The 21,593-nt window shown below is 38.9% G+C and overlaps 1 protein-coding gene across 1 annotated transcript; it reads left to right on the forward strand.

Moving 5' to 3' along the window:
* Positions 1-15,735: 15,735 nt before the first annotated feature.
* nkx3-1 (NK3 homeobox 1) lies at positions 15,736-16,464 on the forward strand. The gene is made up of 2 exons (XM_077561814.1): positions 15,736-15,972; positions 16,072-16,464. Exons 1-2 carry the CDS (start codon positions 15,813-15,815, stop codon positions 16,452-16,454), a joined length of 543 nt encoding a protein of 180 aa, XP_077417940.1. The 5' UTR covers positions 15,736-15,812; the 3' UTR covers positions 16,455-16,464.
* The last annotated feature ends 5,129 nt before the right edge of the window (positions 16,465-21,593 follow it).

Below are 21,593 nucleotides of genomic sequence, written 5' to 3' on the forward strand. Positions count from 1 at the left end.
GTTGGCCGTGCCAGCTTCAGAGTGAAGAATTTCATACACGGTGAGAAGCGAGTGAGGCCGAACGTCCGCACACAATGCGCTTCATTATAGCAGCACACTCGCCGTGACCTCCAAAAAGAAAAGACAAATTAGGCGCCTTCTGAGAGTGTCAACAACAATTGGACTTTTATAGGCGTCATAAAAAGCTGAATTCAGTGCAAGGCGGCCGCGGGGCTGACGTGCGTTACATTGTGCAGGCGCAGCCGGCCGACTTGCCAGCGAGCGGCTTTTTCAAGAAGTTCTGCGAAATCTATCGTATGCACTGAAACTCAAAAGTGCATCCAGCGCTCTCCGCTCGCTTCTATTAAGCGCAAATTATCCGCGCATGACATGGTTGTGGTCTACCACATCCTCTGAGCGCTCGGTATGTGTGACAAATCCAGCAGGACCCATGAAGGCGGATCAAGGACGCCGAGCACCTCCTGATGGAAATGAACTTTCTTCAAACTTGAACGCCAGCGAGCTGAAACTGCAGAGTGGCTGCTCGCTGGAAGGGCCCGAGGACGAGAGAGAGGCTGCGTGGACGCTAATCTCAGTCAGAGGCAGATATAATTTCATGCCTATTTAGAGGAGAGTCCTGGGGGGGCTTTCTCATCAGCCGGTTCCCCACCCAGCCAGTAAGCCAGCCAGCCTGCCTGCCTCGTGGATAGGTGATGCTGCAAATCAAGCGCACCAATTTAGCTAGCATCTTCCTCCTTTCAGGAGACATTCACTCATCAATAAAAGCGTGATACATACTGATTTTACATCCCACATATAATTTAATATATATAATAACAAAAGATGCCTTTTCTCTTTGGTCCCATTTTAAATCCACCTACATTGCTACAAGCATCATTCTAGCTAGCGCTAAGCTAGTTAGTCTCTCAGGTCTTGCCTTCGTTTGCTGCTAGCTTAGCGTTAGCCGGACAACAGTGAGGCGTTGGCTGACCAAATATTGCCATAACTACTTCTGGGCGTTAGTCCCATTTTAAATCCACCTACATTGCTACAAGCATCATTCTAGCTAGCGCTAAGCTAGTTAGTCTCTCAGGTGTTGCTAACTCCCTTTCGTTTGCTGCTAGCTTAGCGTTAGCCGGACAACAGTGAGGCGTTGGCTGACCAAATATTCCCATAACTACTTCTGGGCGATAGTCCCATTTTAAATCCACCTACATTGCTACAAGCATCATCCTAGTTAGCGCTAGGCTAGTTAGTCTCTCAGGTGTTGCTAACTCCCCTTCGTTTGCTGCTAGCTTAGCGTTAGCCGGACAACAGTGAGGCGTTGGCTGACCAAATATTCCCACAACTACTTCTGGGCGTTAGTCCCATTTTAAATCCACCTACATTGCTACAAGCATCATCCTAGTTAGCGCTAAGCTAGTTAGTCTCTCAGGTGTTGCTAACTCCCCTTCGTTTGCTGCTAGCTTAGGGTTAGCCGGACAACAGTGAGGCGTTGGCTGACCAAATATTCCCATAACTACTTCCGGGTGTTAGGAAAGATCGGAAGATCATTTTTAAATAAAAAAATGTGGGTTTAGAGAATCAAAATGAATCGAATCGTTTCCCTTTTAAATATATCGAGATTCGTAACGATTGTCTTTTATTGGAGAGCTATATCTTTAACCCATTAAGGCCGGGAGAGCGGATACGTCATTTTGTTTTGTTTTGACCAATTTGTGGTCTCTTAGCATGCATCAGAAATATTCACGAGAGGGTGACGTGGGCCTCGTAGCATGTCCTGGAATTTTATTCGGGCATTTGTGGGTGACGCAGATTCGTGGGAGTTATGCAATAAATGACTTGGAATTATGTTTCTATCTGCTTCAGGAGCTTACGATATCAATTATTGACGTCATGTTGAATATCCAGGAAAACTTCAGGTTTTCGGGGGTGACTCAAAAATCACCCATAGGTTTTTTTGAGGCATGTTTTGGCAGGTGCTCTAGGCCTTAATGGGTTAAAGGAAGTGCCTCTTTTATAATATTGACAAGGTCATTCCTATTGTAAAATGACAACAAGAAACCCATATACCCTCTCAAACTCAGCTTTCCGCAGTCGTTGCAATAACTCGGCATCATCTTTTAGAGGCACCCAATAATCGAGCATTTGCTGACTTTGATTGGAAGCGAGAGATCATGCAAATATTTGGCCCGATTGTTGGTATGTGTGCGTGTGCATGTGCGTCCGCGGCTGCACCGGTGTCACTTTTAATAGCAGCTGGCGTGGCGCTTTAAATACAGTACATAGAAACACCTCGTTGCCTGGAAACAGATTTTTGACCCTGCCTGTTCACTTGGTCGCCCGTCGCTTGGAGCGCTGCCCGGTTGTATCGCCACCCTGAGAGTCACAAGCTGAGGAATATATGAATAATGATGACAGGAGAGGATCATTATGCAGATGTGATTCTTACCATCTGCTTGCCGCTCGTGAAAATGTGCTCATTTGCCTCTCGATGACAAATAAAGCCTGCGACACAACATTAGGTACACTCGCACTGCCTAATGAAGATCCGCAACAAAAGATCAAAAACGGCGGCCCGACATGGACGAAAATGCTCACTTTTTATTTTCATTTGTTGTTTGCGATTGTAGTTAGCAGTGTCGAGATCTAGTACATCTCATATACAATTTTTTTTTTTTTTTATATGGATGCTATGGCTAGCACTTTGACCTTTCATTATTTGTACTATTTGTATTATTTATATTATTTGCATTATTTTTATTTTTATTATATTGTATGGTATGGTTTGGTCTGATATAAGATATATTATTTTACCATACCAATATTCATTTATATTCATTATTACAGTATGACTATAATTTATATGTACTATTAATTTAGATGTTTATTTTTTTATTAGTTATTGACATGCTAACGGTTAGCATCATCTATATATGGGCCCGGACGATATAGATTTTTTCTGTGTGTGTGTGTGTGGGGGGGGGGGGGGGGGGTGTCGATGCCAATTTCGATATTTGGCAACATCAAATTTTAATAACCGCTTAATCTTAATTAAAATATTATTATGAATAAAATCACTTAACACTTACAACAATAAAGATATGAATTACAGGCAGAATCTTGACTGCCTTTTAATATGTTTAACTTTACAACAGAGAAAAAAATAAAAATAAAAATTGGGGGGGGGGGGGGGAGTCATGTTTGAATGTCATTATTTTTGTCTTCAGTTGAAATGTATTGTGTAAAAAAATAAAAATTAAATTAAATTAAATTAAATTAAATTAAAATCTGCAGAGTTTTGCCAATTTTAAAATAGTTCATATTAAATGATCTTGCCGGCTAATCGGCCGTATCTCACCAGGCTGGTGTAGCTTAACTATTTAGCCAAGTTCCCCTTAGGCTCACATTAATCATAACAATATATCACATTCATGAAGCTCTTCTTTGATTTCTATGACAACAAAGGTTCTCACCACTTTACTCTTAAATCCGACCACCAAGGCATGAGCAATGGATCGACGCACGGTTCTTCAATTAGACCGGCCTAACTAAACAATTGCATTGTGGTCAAGTGCAGCACAGCACAGCAATGATCTCCCCCCCCCCCCACCTTCCTTCCGCACTCTCCCTTTCCCCGTGTATGTTTTACATTCATTATGTCCCCTCTCTTTCCCAATGGAACTTGTGGCATATTCATCAGCACTGTGACAAATTAGATGTGCGGTGAAACGGAATAGCGGCGAAAGATTAGATCCACTCCAATCTCGCCAGCAATCACTATCACCCTTCGGTTCTGTGGGGAAATACCCAAGGACAGCCAAGATAATTAGATCACATTTGACTGCAGAAAGTGTTGGAATGGCAGCTGAAAGACGTGGAACCGTCTCTGGATTCCGACATCGTATGCTTTGTGTATTGTACTAAAATGTATAAATATGACACACATTGTGTCCAAGTACACCGCATTGTTAGCATTATGAAGCTAATGTACATGAGAGTTCAGGAGATATTTTCGGAGCCGTTCTCAGAATAATGTCCCAAAAAAAAAATGCTGTTTCGTCAAATTACAATGTCAATCAAACGTGAGCATAATCATATTTGTAAAGGCAACATTTTTTAATACAGTGGATACAAAAAGTCTACACACCCCTGCTCAAATGCCAGGTATAAAAAATATTTCACAACTACTTTTTCCATCATAACTATAACCTGTACAACTCAAGTCATTGTGAAAAGCGTTTCCAAAAAGTCCCATAATGTGGTTGCGTAAGTATGCACACCCTCTTACAACCAGAGCTGTGGTTGTGTTCAGAAGGAACCAGTCACCGAACTGCATTAGCCAATCACACTCGAAGCTGTGCCAAATGGGAGTCATCACACGCCTGCCACCATTCAAAATGCTTCCGATTAACCCCAAATAAAGTTCAGTTGTTCTGGTAGGCTTTTTCTGGCATTTTTGCTTTGCAGCAGAAGTTTTGGTGTCAACACTGATGCTCGCACATGCTACTTTTCCTTGCAGCTATTAAAGTCTCTAACACACTCATTCTCCAGGTGTGGTTAGTGTTCAAAGTTTGAACATTTTCAACTTCAAACTTTACAATGTGTGTACATTTGTTGGATAAAGTTATTATATGTGATTTAAAAAACAACAACAAAAAAAAACAACAACAACATGCCACTAATTGTGACATGGTCCAAAAAAGCCTGAAATGTCACTTCATCAATGACAGCGTTTCAACTTGCTTTGCTGCATTGAGAGAACCAACTTGGTGCGACAGCGACATCTAGTGGACAAAAACAAGTTGCAACCAATAAACATGCGGAGAGCAGAAACCACATCGCCAGTTATGATGCATATCAATTGCCGTACCGTTCAGTGTACTCTACTTGTTGAATGTATTATTGACTATTATACCATTCATTTTAAATGTAGTTTAATATTACAAATTATTATATATGAAGCCAATTCGATCCATCTATCATTGGTGTGTCCATCTATCCAAACATCCAACTTTGATCTTCTTCATGATAGATCTGAAGTTAATCATTATCATCAGCATGCACAATCTAGACAAAAGTATTGGTACACTTGATGGATATATTTTCAAGGCAAAAATGGAAATAGCAGAAAATATGCAGTATGGTTAAAACCAAATTATGTGTTATGTAATACAAATTAATACATATTTTATACTGTATTATTATCTATGACAGGGGAGGGCAAACGTTTGTGTGAAGGGCCACATTTGAATTTGAAAATGGGTAGTTGGGCCAGTTCGTTTAGATTAGGTAGGGAAAAAACACTGTTATTGGCGTATGTAAAATGTTTTGATCATAAAACAACAATTCATTCTTCGCATAAGTAGTAGTAGTATAGAATTATTTTTTTAAAATAAGAAATAAAATCTGAAATAAGCATTGAATGTACTGTACTGTACTTATGAAGCTGAAGTTTTTTTTAAAAAATTATTATTATTATTTTTTAATCAAGTCTAAATAATGCGTAGAGTGACCCTTGACGTTTTAGGCGCTTGTTTCGCATTAGTCAAATTAAAACAAGGATCATGCGTGCGCGTGCGGGCGTGCGTGCGTGCGCGCGCGCGCGACGTCGTCAGTCACGCATTGCAGGCTGGCGCCGCCGCCTCGCCACTTCCACAACATGAGGTGTCGTGTTTCTGTTTGTTGTGGCCTCGGACAACACTAATAACATGTCTGCACAACAATGTGGATGGCAAAGCTGGTCAGCATCGCCTCTGACGTCCACTCAACCCCCCCCCCCCCCCCAACCTCTTGGGACTCATTATTAAGTGTCCCACCTACATGAGTAGCTCCACACTGTTCAAATACCCTTTGCTAATGTAAGGTTAACAAATGAGTATGATTTAAGTTAATTTGTTAAAATATATACATGTATGTTTCTAGAATTAGAATTTACACATTTATACATTTTTGTATTTTTTTTCAAGTAACTAAATTGATGTGTTGAATCTGCTGTTATAATTCAATTGCATTTACGTAAAGTTTGCTAGCTCCTGATTGGTTAGTGTTGGTCAGCTGATGCGTGTTGAGGAAGTGTTGTAGCTGTTGGTGCGTGTGACGAGTAAATAGCGTTGTTCCTGAAGAAATCCGTCTCCATCCTGCTTTCTTATCTTATAGAGTGTTCCATTAACCACCAACGAACCCTCACGTTACCCTTATAAGACCACAAATATCACTGCTTAACCGCTAGCATGTCAATGGCATTTTGCATCGTTTGTTAGCATTAAGCTAAGTGGAATTTCCTATGGTAAAAATGTTTTTTTTTTTATTATTATTATTTTAATTGTCTTTATTTTATGTTTAATTTGACCGTGAACTTCAACTGGGAGTGGCATTAAAGAGATTAAAGCTTCTTTTGTGATGAATTGTTGAATTGTTCGGCGAAAATAAGCAAAAAAAAAATACATTTTAAAGGAGCTAATATCAATCAGTTAAATGGGTCAGTCAATTAATTGGTCTGGCCCTATTCTCAAGGAAAGTAGAGACACCTGAAAAAACAATTTCAGTACAGTAACAACATATGTAGTTCATCCTTTGGCACAGTTTACACGTTCAATCGTGTGTTTTAATTAATTAATTTTTTTATCAGTTAATTTATCAGTTCGCCAGAGAGTCAATTTCACAGTGCTTATTACTGTGATTGTAGTTTGCAGTGGGGTACAAACCACTCAGAGGTGTTTCTAATATTTATATATTTATTTATATGAAAGTATCAAAAACAATGCAGCATTTTTATCAGAATTATCGTACCGGATGAATGCGAGAACCCGATGACGTGTCCGACTGGATTAGCTTTCTAGTCATTAGCAATCAATGTCAGATAAATTGTTAATGTCATTAGACTCTCACTGCCTGTCAGACACCATTGAGCCCACTTATCCGTCAATTAGGGGACCCGCCACGGCACCACCCCCCGACCACTTGAATCTTCCGAGTGTGGTGTGTTCAGGTGTAAGGTGAGAAGCATTCAGCGGGAGATCAGAGCGTGCGGCCTGTCTGTCGGCTACTTTTTTTTTTGGGGGGGGGGGGGGGGTGACAGGGGACATCTTTTCTTTTTTGTTTTTTTTCCTCTCTCGGGCCCTCGCATGCGTTTAAAGCCGCACGGGCGACCACTCTGCAGTTCAGTGTCAGGGGTCAGGAAGCAACGAGCACAAAGGAGCAAGAAGAATATTGCAAGACAAGAAAAAAAGAGGGATGATGCATCCCAACGCGTCGACACCGTTTTCGGTGGAGGATATTTTGAAGATGGAACAGCAGCGCGACTTTGAAAATGACGTTTTGGTGGCTGACCGAGTTGCTCCGGCGCGACATCACGACGACGTGCACCAAACTGAAAAGAAAAGTTTTGCACACCTTGCAGCAGCAGAGGACGAGATGAAGAATCTTGGTAAGAAAACGACTAGATGCGTCTTTGCCACCTGAGCACAACCTGCCATTGGGACTGAAACCTTAAAAATAATTTCTAATAATTCCATACGATAATGCCAAATGCACCTTTTTAAGCATATTGTGTGATACAGCTTTTTCTGAATAATTCTTTTTTCTTAATTACTTAAAGTGTCGCAACCCAATTTACACATTTATATCTATACTATGTAACGAAGACAAAGGATCACCTAGATATTTTTGCTAATAACCATAGAAAACAATTTGAGCTTCAGTAAAAGCATAAATGAGACTTTTGGACTTCGATATAGTGTACATTTAATTAATAACTAATCTACATAAAAGTGGAAAAATGTTTACCTAATACAAATATGCTTTTTTTTTTTAGTTCACTGATACAGTAATTTTATAGTAATTTATAAACCTATTTGAAATTCTAAATATTACAATATAAGGAGTGTGAAACATTTGTGGTGAGGTAATTTTTCTGCCACTAGATGGCATTGGCGTTTGATGTTGGATGTTTTTATTTTCAAATTTAAAGCAAATTAATTAGAACGTGAAGCCTATTTTGTTCATCGGGGGGAAAAAACTATATATTATATACCATATATATATATATATAATTGCAAAAGTGTAAATGTTCCATTCCAAGAGTGTGTTTTGTTAATCATCATAAAAGAGGCAAAGTGCTTACCTAATACAAATATGCTTGTTTTGTTTTTTTAGTCCACCGATAAAGTAATTTTATAGTCATTTATAAACTTATGTGAGTGTGAAATGTCAAGGAGTCATTCATTTGTGGTGAGGTCATTTTTCTGCCACTAGATGGCATTGGCGTTTAATGTTGGATGTTTTTATTTTCAAATTTAAAGCAAATTAATTAGAACGTGAAGCCTATTTTGTTCATCGGGGGGAAAAAACTATATATTATATACCATATATATATATATATATATATATAATTGCAAAAGTGTAAATGTTCCATTCCAAGAGTGTGTTTTGTTAACCATCATAAAAGAGGCAAAGTGCTTACCTAATACAAATATGCTTGTTTTGTTTTTTTAGTCCACCGATAAAGTAATTTTATAGTCATTTATAAACTTATGTGAGTGTGAAATGTCAAGGAGTCATTCATTTGTGGTGAGGTCATTTTTCTGCCACTAGATGGCATTGGCGTTTAATGTTGGATGTTTTTATTTTCAATTTTTTTTTGCAAATTAATTAGAATATGAAGCCCATTTTGTTCATTGGAAACAACTATACATTACTATACTATATATAATTGCTCAAGTGCGTTGCATTTCCTGCATTGTACTTGCATGGTTTTTATCGTTGTTGTTTTTTTCCCAACAGACACGTGTATCGAGAGCAACGGAGGCTGCAAAGGAGGTCCGAGGTCTCGCAGGAGGCCACGCGTGCTCTTCTCCCGGGCTCAAGTGAGCGAGCTGGAGCGCCGCTTCCGCCAGCAGCGCTACCTGTCGGCGGCAGAGAGGGAGCAGCTGGCCCTGGTCATCAAGCTGACCTCCACCCAGGTTAAGATCTGGTTCCAGAACCGCAGGTACAAGTGCAAGCGGCAAAGCCAGGACAGGGGTTTGGAGATGGTACCCAGGAGGGTCCCGGTGCCGGTACTGGTCCGGGACGGGAGGCTGTGCGGGGTGGCGACCTCCCTCCTCCCGCCTCCTCGCAATGCAACTTTTGGCCATTGTAATGGCGCGGTTGGCTACGGGAACAGCGGCGTGTGCGGTTGGAGTTATCGCAACGTGTCTGCTGATGTCAACAACACAGAAGGGGCCATCATGTGCGCGCTGGACGCTCTCAGAGGCTGCGGATTAGCCACTCAATATAAAGCATTCTAGGCATGCTCTTGCGGAAATCGGTCATGTGTGACATTTGTACAGAAAGAAAGATCATTTGCGCTGATTTCGGTGTCTGTTTTGTTTTGAAAAGGTGAAAGACTGATTTGAATATGAAAAGGACATCAAGTCCTTTTTGTATGCATGTTACTTTTTGGGGGGTTTAATTTTGGTGTCGTGCAAGGTCTACAATAAAATGGAAAATTGTCTATTTCATTTGTGTTTATTGTAATGCACAGTTAGTTAGTTAGTTAGTTAGTTGATATGGACAGACATAGAGAAACGGTTAATTACCTATGTTAGACAAAAAGGCTAATTATTAATTGGTCAGACAATTTTTCCTCAATTTCTTTGGCAAACTATGAATTAAATACTTGGACAAAGTTAATTTGTTACATACAAACATTATTAGGCAAACAATAGGTTAGTTGGTTAGCTAGTTAGTTGATATGGACAGACATAGAGAAACAGTTAATTACCTATGTTAGACAAAAAGGCAAATTATTAATTGGTCAGACAATTTTTCTTCAATTTCTTTGGCAAACTATGAATTAATTACTTGGACAGAGTTAATTTGTTAGATACAAACATTATTAGGCAAACAATAGGTTAGTTAGTTAGTTAGATAGTTAGTTGATATAAATAGACATAGAGAAACAGTTAATTACTTGTGTTATAAAAGGTTAAGTAGTTGGACAAAGTTAAATATTGAGAAAGCTAATTAATTGGTCAGACAATTTTTCTTCCATTTCTTTGGCAAACTATGAATTGATTACTTGGACAAAGTTAATTTGTTAGACACAAACATTATTAGGCAAACAATATGTTAGTTAGTTAGTTAGATACACTAATATTTAACGGTACTAGTTTGATAAGTGAATTTGACAAACCTAGTAAGGGAGAAAGTTAGTTATTTAGACAAAGTTAATCAGTAAGACGAGTTCTCTGTTCATTTAAGTACTGTATATATAAGTAATTATGTCATAGTTAAACAGTTACTCAGTCAGTCAGTCAATTAGTTAGTCGTATGCTGGTCAGATAAATGTTAATAGTTACACAATCAAATTGTTAATTGCTTACACTAACAGTTATTAAGTTTGTCAGTCATTCATAGATATAATATTTGCTCCAGGTTGCGTATTGGATCTCATGCAGGTGCACTTCTACTAGTTTAATATTATGAGAAAGGCAGGTTTGTTTTCACCTCAAATGTTGTCAAGTCTCATGAAAACGATACGGCAGACGGCAGAGTTTTTCTTATGCTTTCTGGAAGAAATGCTTCCACAGTCCACCACAAGGAGGAAGTGACATTCGACCTGATGCCAGCCGCTCTATCAAAGGGAGCTCATCATTGTCCCATTGACTAATCCACTGATAAGAGCTCAGCGTCCGTCCCGTCCTCCAAGCTTTGCTTGGTAAACAAACCTGCAGACTGAGAGGCTCTTCAACTGGGAAACCCCTTTCTTTCCATTCAACTGTCACTCACTGACGGACACGTCGTCCAAAGTCATCCAGTCTCTTCCGTTCGGAGCTTCTTTTGCCACCGTATACAACTCGTACGAGTCAAGCGAGAAACGGTGTCATTTGAAGATTAGCATAGAAGCGGCATATCAACTAAAATGGGTCGTGTTTAGACAGAGTCCACATGATGAGTTAAGCCGACCGGTTAGTGGGGGGGGGAAACCCCCTGAAGGTGGTGAGGGGGTGAAGCTCTGTGATAAGGATGAACATGTAGACAGAATGGAGTCCGGAGACACTTGACGAGATCAGATAGGCCTATTAGCCACCCACCTCTCCCGTCTTCTTGTGTGTGCGTGTCACAGGAGAGTGAAGAGATGCTTGATTACAACGCGGTGATTCACATTTTATGAGGGTCATCTCGTAGCGAGGATGACGTGAGCCGAGCGTGCTCATCGCAAAAAGAAGGGAAAAAAAGCATAACGTCATCTCATTCCATTTACAAATACTCCTGACGTGGCACAGTGGGAAGGAATATTCATTTGAGGAAAAAGTTTGAAAGAAAAAGTCAAGGAAATAAAAAGGTAATAAGAACACAAAGGTGAAATAGTACTACTGTAGAATATAGGCGGGATTTGGAATAAAGTAGTCATTTTGCAAGAAAGGAATACTTATTTCACATAAGTGCAGCTACATCATTTTAGAAGAATCTTACATGACGAAAGTGAAGTATATTTCAAAAATAAATATATTTTACAATTATAAAAATTTAATTTTATAAGAATCAATAATAATAATAGTAATAGTAATAGTAATAATAATAATAATAATAATAATAATAATAATAATAATAATAATAATAATAATAGCAGTAGCCTAATAAAAAAATAAAGCCTCAAATTGAGGCTAAAAATAAAATAATAATAATAATAATAAAAGCAGTAGCCTAATAAAAAAATAAAGTCTCAAATTGAGGCTGAATATAAAATAATAATAATAATAATAATAATAATAATAATAATAGCAGTAGCCTAATAAGAAAAAAAAGCCTCAAATTGAGGCTAAAAATAAAATAATAATAATAATAAAAGCAGTAGCCTAACAAAAAAATAAAGTCTCAAATTGAGGCTGAATATAAAATAATAATAATAATAATAATAGCAGTAGCCTGAGAAAAAAATTAAGTCTCAAATTGAGGCTAAAAAATAAATATAAATAAATAAATAATAATAGCAGTAGCCTATTAAAAAAATAAAGTCTCAAATTGAGGCTAAAAACAAAATAATAATAATAATTAAAGACATAACATTCAACTAAACAATATTCCAATTAGTTACACGTTCCACTTTAAGTGTTATTTTGTCCTCCACTGTTCTGTTTGTTTTGCTCAGGCCACAAATCAACACAGCTGCACGCTAAATTACAGCAGCTTCCGAACATACTGAAATCAGGGACGTGATTAAAGAGTGAAAAAAGGTGGCCCGAGTGGCGCAGAGCAGGCTGACACATGTAACGTTACGCCACAGCCTCGGACAAAAAACGTTGGCAGGAAAACAACAGAAGATTAATGACGAAACAAGTCGGCGTGGCTCAAAGAAAACATTTTGTGGAAGATAAACAGCTTCCCGGGGAGAAAGGTCACCAGTTGAGCTATGTTGCTCCACATGTTCAGAGTAGGTACAAATCTTCACAATGATTGGACACTTTGCGGTGAATCTCAAAATGGGGTACATGCGCCCTCTAGCGGTAAGAAAAAGAACTACTACACAGTACAGTTCAGTCGTATTTAAATTTTAACTTCAATACATTTGCATTAAATCTTTAAGAAATGTTTTCAATCATTAATTTTGGTACAATTATTAACTTTGTGTGTAGTAGATATTAATAGAATTATAAGCTGAAAAAGCGGTTTCATGCCGCACCCAGTTGAAGTTTATTGTCAAACTAAATAGGACTAAAGTGTTTAATTCTTTGTAATTCTATTTAATTGTGTCATTACTGTATGCTTTCATTATCTCGAGTGTTATTTTTCTCATTTTAAAAAGTATGTTTCTCTTTGTGAAGAAAAAGTCTTGAGAATCGCCACACAAGAGGAAAGTAATGAAATGTAAAATGTGCACGGCTCCAAGTCAACACTTTCCCAGACAGAAATGAAAGAAAGTCAAGGTGAAAGCTATCACATCAGCCATCTTAATACTATGTTGACCAGACAACAGCTAAAGCCTGGGAAGAACCTCTTTACTGGTTCTAATCGGATGCTTTTACAATCATTTACATCTTGCTTTACTGTTTCTGAACAGGGAACAGGATGTAGAAGTGTGATTAGGATTGTATGCACAACAAATATGGGGAGAAATATCGGCTAATCCATATGGCAACACATGCTCTAATACGGTTATTACTGACCTTGTAGAGAAAGGAAATTAAGGCAGGTAGTAAGACGAGCGATTTTTAACATCTGACCGTTAACTCATTCACTGCCATTGACGGCTATAGACGACAAAAAATTCATTTGAACTATTTCTACTAGTTTAAAAAAAAATTCCCCACTTTTGTTAACAAGAGTGTGAAAACCTAGCATTTTTTTATTGTACATTTAGAGCGGATATCAAATTTGTGATTAATCGTGAGTTAACTAGTGAAGTCGTGCAATTAATTACAATTAAAAATGTTAATGGCCCGTCGCCCTTGATTTTTAATAATCTTTTTTTATTTATGAATTTATAGCAGTGAATGTGTTAAAATTCAGCGTGGCAATGCTCTTGCTGTTTGTGGTATACCTGAGATGACCAACACATAAGCATATCACCACTAACAATCATAAGTCTCCTGCCTCAAACCAGATGTCGCTTGTAGTACCAAGACTGACCTGAGAGAGGCAGCATGGCACCACAGGACTTTCAGACTATACAAAGAAGAAAAAAGAGGAGCAGTAGTAGCTATACGAGAAGCTAGTCTATTTGTGTCCAGCAACGGTACAAACCATTTCCAAGCAAATCAGAGACGGAAAAATGACTTTTAACACCTCCCCGGACCACATGACAATCGCTCAGGATAGCAAGTTTTGTAAACGCACCGGATATCAGGCTGAATTATAGTAAAGTTCAACAAGTGCTACAACATGACATGAAAGGGATGTCTAAAGTAGGTCATATGAAGTTATAATATGACAGCAAACATTGTATTTGCTTAACTGTAAACAGGTGTAGCATCAACATGCTAATACAATTCACAGGAAAGGACAGGAGGCCGAGGCGGTCAAGTCAAGCCAACATTGCGTAATAGCCATATCTATACTACGTGGGCTCCCTCTAGTGGCACGCAAAAGAATGACTGCCCAAGTACACAAAAACACACACAAAAAAGCTGTCTGGAAAAGCCTACTGCAACAGCTGAACTTTATTTGGAATTAATCAATCAATATATATATATATATATATGTCACAAAAACCTGGCATTCGAACTGGTGTGTGTCGACTTTCACGTCTTCCTCTCTCTCTAACCTTACTTAACATTTCAGGCCGCGATGTCCTGTTCACCCCCCCCCCCCCACCCGAAATGTCCCCTTTCCAAATGAAGCATGAGAACTCCCAGAGGAGCACGGACACGGCTAGTAAATGTATCATTCTTGAGGCACAACAACAAGCAAACAATGAAGGCGTCCGTTCAGGAGCCGGTCAAAATGTGCCCAAGTCATTAGCGCAGTCCAGTGGGTACGACCACCCACTCTGACCCCTGCTTTTCCCCCCAGGGAAAGGTCATCCTACCTCCCGGAAGTCGCAGACACTCAGCTGAAGGCTGCATGGAGAACAATGATGGAGTACAAAAAAAATAATAATATGCATGACTCCTAATTAATATTCAGTGGAACTCATTTCATTACTTATTATACAAAAACACATTTGACACCTCAACTAACCAATGACTTTGCATACTGTTGAAGCGTAATGAATATGTGTTTAAAACAGTTCAATTGTGCCACTAAAAACTGTCTGCACATTTACTATAAATAAAATATGAATGCTTCTTTTTCAAAATATTTTATTACTAATTATTGTTCATTTGTGTGCACGGTGGCCAATACTGGCCTCTTGTGGCCATGTTATGATCAGGAACTAGAAATTAGAAACTAGAAAAATAAACTTGCCATTAATTTGCTGCAATATTAAGGAAATGCTATATTGAGATATATAGTTGTTTTTTTAATTATCTGCCATTGTTTTTTGGGGGGAATTTTATGTATCGGTACTTGGTATCGGTGAGTACACAATTGCTGAAAAAAAGTGGCATCCAACATCCTTAACACATATAGGCTAATATACAACTATTACATTCATGTGTAAATATATATTTTTGTTTGTGCAAATATGTTTTTTGCATTCTCAATTAATTTTAAATATTTAGATTTGAAAATTAAATAAAACATTTAATCTTACTATTTTTATTTTTATACATTTTAAAATAAGTTACCAAATAAAAATAATTGTTGTAAATGTATTCCCTTATTTGTTTTTAAATATATTTACCGCTTTATTATTATTCATTTATTTTACCCAAATTTAAAAATTGATTTGTTTGTCTATCGTTTTGATTTTTCTACATTATTTTTTTTAGAGTTAAAAATATATAAATATGTTTTTATTTGATTTGGTTCTAAAATATACATTGATATATATTATAAATATATATATATATATATATATATATATATATATATATATATATATTAATTATTTTTTATTCTTATCTTTTGTTTAATACATATTTTGAAAAAAAAGTGCTTTATTTGAAAGTGAAAATGTTTTTTTTTAATTTCTACATATAGAGTTATTAATAAAAATGTATTATTATTTTTTGCACAAAATAATTTTAAAAAAAAATAAAAAATAAATAGTCCATTTATTTTGTTCATGATTGTGCCAAGCAACTGCAGTGAAAGTTACAGAGCGAGCATGAGCACACACCCCCTTGACAAACCCCCGCCCCCGCATTTGTATAAAAAGCGACCGTGCGAGCGCACGTGTGAAGAGGAACGCAGCACTTTGAGCACCCTCTGACATTAAGAGGCCTCCGTCACAAGTGGCCGCCAGCATGTCCGATCCGGTCAAACCTCGGACGTCTTTCCTCATCGAGGACATCCTCTCGCTGAAAGACAACGCGGGCTTTGTTGGGAAATGCCTCACCCAAACCAAAGAAGAATGGCAAGCAGATGCCAACAAGTTGTCAGAGTCGACATTAGTGGCGCGCACAGGTGAGCTCACCATCCGAGTGGAATCATTGCTTCACTTTTTGGCTCAGGCTGGTGTTTCCTTACTACCTCCAAAGACTGATCCTATCTCCCTATTCACAGCATCTCCGGACACATCCTGCCCCGGCACGTCCGAGCCGGCCGGCTTGGCGTCGGCGGAAAAACCCAAACGCTCCCGAGCGGCGTTCACGCACCTCCAAGTGCTGGAGCTGGAGAAGAAGTTCAACCACCAGAAGTACCTGTCGGCCCCCGAGAGAGCCCAGCTGGCCGACGTGTTAAGACTGACCGAGACCCAGGTGAAGATCTGGTTTCAGAACCGCAGGTACAAAACCAAGAGGAAGCAGCAGGCGTCGGAGTTCCTCAAGGACACGTACCAAGCGGACGGACTGGAGCCGGTGGTGTTCTTCAGCTCTTTTTGTAGGGCGTACCAGTGCAGACCCTACTTGTGGGACTACGGCGGGACCTGGAGGCCTGCCTTGTGGTGACCCCCCCCCCCCCCAAAAAAAACATGACATCATATCTTCAGTGACTTTGCCAATGTGCCATTTGATTGCTGTTACCATAATAGTCTGTATTTGTTCCTCCTTTGAAGAAAAATGTATTATAATGAATTGTTATTCGTGACACCGGTTTCCTGGTTTTTTACATCACGAAAATAACTGACATTCTTCTTGAGCGCCCCCCCCCCCCCCCCCCCCCCATCGACCACATGAGTAGCCAGTGGGTCTGTTTTTGTTTTTTAAATAGATGATCATTTGAAAGTGTAAACGCTTTTAGTGATTTATAGAAGTAAAAATTACATTTTGATATGAATCTGTTAACTACCGTTTCAAATCATTGTTGGTAATTATTGTGGGAAATCCTAAACATCATCGAAGTCTTTGTTCATAACAATATACTGTGTAATTAATCAAATTGGTTATTTCAGACGTGCGTATGTAACTGGGATTTAGGACCAAATTAGTTCTAATCGATTATAGCTTCAGAATAATAATTGTACCTGTATTGAATTATTTTTAATATTGAACTTCCTGTCTTTTTTTTTTTTTTTTAATCAATGATGTACAGAGTTTTGTCACTTTCTTGTGTGATTTCCACCAAAAATACCAAATAAAAAATGCAATTTAACTTAAAATGTGTCAAGTGACAGTGACTATGATTTGAGGGCTATAGAAAAAAAAAAATTCAAAACAAGAACAAATATTAAGCAAAGGTGTGTTACAATTACAGGTTTAATTTGTGGAATCATTTTGGAATTAACCTGAAACCTTGTGTTTTAAAAGGATGTATTAAAACAGTACAACAACAATATTTAAATTAGGTATAAGTCAGTACAAATGTAAAAAATGTACGTTTGTGTTTTTTTAAATATTTTTTATAAGGAGTTAGGACTCGATAAGTTTTTTTTTTTACTTCTTCCTACTCCCTCAAACTCCAAACAAATCCAACCCAAAAGGGCAAAATACAACCACCAACTAAATCCACTCAATCAAAACATGCCAAAGTGGAATTTAACACCATTTTTTTTTTTGTATTGAATCTAATGTGGCCAGTTCGAGATGCATCTGACATCGCAACCGTGCGCGCAGGAATGACAAAACGCGATGACTGGGAGATACCGAGTGCGAGTGCGCACGGTCACACGGTTCGACTGCAACAGTCGGGAAAGTTCAATCCGAGCAGCGAGTTCACACGGCTCGTCATGGGCGACCTGATTTGCCAATGAGCGCCACCCACAAGAACATACCAACAACACGAGTGACAAACATCTTAAAGAGCTTCTTCTTATCTTTGCGCGGGAGCGTCGCGAGATGCCAACGTGGCATGAAGCCGAGAACCTGTCAAGTGGCTCCTCTTCTCCCATGCGACCATTCAGAGTGGGCCAACCAGTCGGTGAGCGGCGGGTCAACCGGTTGAAGGGTTAGACGGAACCTTTTGGGCTTTCAAGACATTCATACGCTGACTTGTTATCATCGGCGCAATCCTCAGCGTAAACAGGTAATTAGACTTGAAGAGGGCAGATAGCGTTTTGTTTTGACGGCCATGAGAATGTGACAGTAATCTAGCGGTGTCTCCCGGCGGGCGGGCCGCATGCGGACATGTTGAATGTGATAAAAGGAATTTGTCATTGTAATGCCCGCATAGAGACACGGTACATTAGGCTAAATGCTATCGGAAGAAGACCTATATTTACCTTATTTTTTTCAAATGTGCTCCATGAAATGATATGAATGTATTCCCAACAGTCTATTCTTTTCATTTCACAGCGTTTATTCTTCAGATTTGAGCCTCGTCTGCATGTAACGTAATCTGCCTTCAGAATCAGTTGTTTCTGGCCAGCTCCTGACCGCAGACAATGGAATTTCGAATCGCTACTGCCACCTGTGGCCGAAAAATGAAACTGCATTTTCCCTTCTTCACATACACAACGAAGGCATGGCGTCAGGTTCGACGATCTCTATAAATGCTCATGCCAATTGTTAAGACCGCTCCATGTCGCCTGGCAACAGAACTATAAAGTGGGTATTTACTGATTAGCATAGCATGTTGAGGCTAATCGTTCAGAAGCACGTCATCTGATATTCTCATTTGTAGTAATACTAATTGGGAACTGCTCCACATTTGAATGTTTACTTTTCCCTTCTTCACATACACAACGAAGGCAATGGCGTCAGGTTCGACGATCTCTATAAATGCTCATGCCAATTATTAAGATCGCTCCATGTCGCCTGCCAACAGAAATATAAAGTGGGTATTTACTGATTAGCATAGCATGTTGAGGCTAATCGTTCAGAAGCAAGTCATCTGATATTCTCATTTGTAGTAATACTGATTGGGAACTGCTTCACATTTGAATGTTTACTTTTGCTTCCATTCATAAATTTTGTGAAGCTGAATTCTTATTTTTACTGCGGGCACTTTTTTTCTTGCGACTCAATGGTTCATTGAATGCAAAATCTGCTATCCTCTTTTCTGAGGCACCTTCGAATCTCTTCCTGCAGCGCCGGGATCAACTGGATTTAGAGGTAACTGATGAAAAGCACCGAGGCATTAGTTTGTGTGCCTTTAGATTAAGGACTTCCCATTAGGAACGCTACAAGTGACTTGTTGTTTATTTAGACTTTAAGTGTGGTACTAGGAGCCATTTATCAGGTAAGTCCCATGCCATAAAAATCCAACTTTTTTCACTGTTAACTCTTTGACTGCCAAAAACGTTAAATAACGTTTAGTAAAATCCTACAGAGGAGTGCCAAGGACGTTAAAAGACGTTTGTTTCAAAACAGAGCATTTCGGTGAAAGTAACCATTTTCTATTGTTGATTACTGAAGAACGGAATAAGGTAGAAACAAACTTTTTTTTTCTGATGAAAGATGGGAGTCCAATCTTTCATTTGGTAGTATGTGTGTTTCCATAGTCCAAACACATAATTTTCTGTGGACCTTGAAAGATCAGTCAAAATGCTTAAATCGGCTGGCACCCACGGCATCCCTTTTCTGAAAACGTCTGGCAGTCAAAGAGTTAAAGCCCAGTGAAGAGAGAGAAAAAAAAGTTGGGCAGATTCTCATTTTATTCTCAGAATAATAGTAGCACTAATAAAGTCAGAATCCTCACTTTTAACTCATTGACCGCCACACCAGGAGAAAACGAATCTTGGACGTCTAAAGCCGTCAATGGCAGTGAATGTGTTAAAATCAGAATTTTGACTTTTTTGACTGTTTTGTTTTTTTTCCCCTCTCTCTCTTCACTGGTCCTAATCCTCTTCCGTAAAAAATCTCTGCGCCCCTGAATAAATTTTTGCACAAACAAAAAAAAAGACTTCAATTTTCCAGGGGTTGAAATTTTGTACGAGCGTCCCATAAAGAGTTAAACGTGTCTTTGAAGGACCGGCAGATCTTCATCAAGGGATGAGTAGAAAAACCAAACTTGACCACAAAGGAAGCCTTTGTCAGTGCTGCAATGTGCCGTGACTGCCCGACAAATTTGGTGAGTCAGATAAGACTTTTTTTGAAGCAGCCCTCATCCTTTCATCCACTATCATAAACTTCCTTGGATAATGTAACTGGATCCCACATGTTACCAGGCAAAGAGGCAAATGGACATACTTTTGAATCCTGCGCGTCCAACCGCTATCACCGCGTGGATGTTTGTGTGTTAAGACCAGCATGCATTGAGAGAAGAGGCTGTTGTAATTTTCCAGCTCTTATCTTCGGCATAAAGATGTCAAGTAGTCAAGCAAAAGGACTGCAGATGAAGCCGACAAGGACGTGAAGACGTGAGCGTCCATTGTCGGCCCGGGATAAACAACGTGATCAGGGACAACTCTTCTGCACCACCTGTGTACGTGTGCCGGGACATGCCGGCTCCGAATAAAGCTCGCCACTGTCTGCGTCCCGATATCAACTTCGGATCGAGTCTTGTTTTTTTGTCCCATCGGAGCATATCAGCAAGTATCTGTCTTCGTGTAAACAGTCCAATAAATGACAACCAGCATAGGAAGAACCACACGCAGAATTATTGTGAGCGTCATGGGGTCGTTTAAAGGACATATGTGGTCCAAATCTCAAGCGCGACCTCGGTTAGGTGGAAAGTCTCGTACGGGTCTGATTGTGTGGTTGAGGTCTTAAGATTTGGGTTATTTTTAGGACATGTCTCAAACTAAACCCAAGATTACTTTATCTTATTATTATCATCATTAAGTTATTTTTGGTGTGTAATCAGGTCATGTGGCACAATTTTGATGCTTGTTCAAGGTCATGTGATCCAGGTCGCAAACAAGTCCAACCAGTTTTGGGCTGGTTAGTGTGTCAAGGTTCAAATGTATTCCCAGGTGGGTCATTTGGTTCCTTTGTAAAAGTTCCAGGACTAGACTAGTCTTCTCTGGAAAAAAAAAAGGTAGACTAGATTAGACTTAAAACCCTCATTAATAAAAAATAACTGACTAAATCATTATGCATTTTCGTTGACGAATGAAGATGCGACGGAGAATGTAATTCACTTAATAAAAACTGGACAATAATGTTCATCCGACCGCTAACTAATGCTGGCTAATTTACTAGCTCGTAGCATGGATTCATAGTAGCCACTTGTTGATGAACTGTAATTGTGTGTAAAGAAAATGTACTTCACTTAATAAAAACTGGGCTAAAATCTGTGGATATTTAAGTTCATGAACGAGACGAAAATGATATGATTTTGTAAAATCCTGTCTCTGCTAATCTGGCACGGTGACAGTCATGTGACACAGAGTGACACACCCCCTTTCAAATCTGCAGCTAGCGAGTGCAACATGCACAAACACATGGGACAGACAGGAGGTTGGATTCACGGTGAACGGTAAAAAAAAAAAGGGGGGGGGGAGTAAATTATTGTTATAATGCAACATTAATCCAATTGCTATAACATCCCATCAATAATGTTCATCCAACCGCTAACTAATGCTGGCTAATTTACTAGCTCGTAGCATGGATTCATAGTAGCCACTTGTTGATAAACTGTAATTGTGTGTGAAGTTAGTTTTCATCAGAAAGATGAGAGAAAATATTTTGTGAAATTGTTTTTAGATCCGAAATCTTTAACATTATCCGCTGACAAAAAAATACATATATTTTACAGGAGTAAAATGG

This window comes from Vanacampus margaritifer, chromosome 3 (genome assembly GCF_051991255.1).
Source record: "Vanacampus margaritifer isolate UIUO_Vmar chromosome 3, RoL_Vmar_1.0, whole genome shotgun sequence".
Lineage (NCBI taxonomy): Eukaryota > Metazoa > Chordata > Actinopteri > Syngnathiformes > Syngnathidae > Vanacampus > Vanacampus margaritifer.

Excerpts from the sequence above, each read along its gene's own strand:
- nkx3-1 (XM_077561814.1), top strand. The coding sequence starts at position 15,813 with ATGTCCGATCCGGTCAAACCTCGGACGTCTTTCCTCATCGAGGACATC. Across the intron at positions 15,973-16,071 it reads GACATTAGTGGCGCGCACAG|CATCTCCGGACACATCCTGC; the intron begins GTGAGCTCACCA and ends CCCTATTCACAG.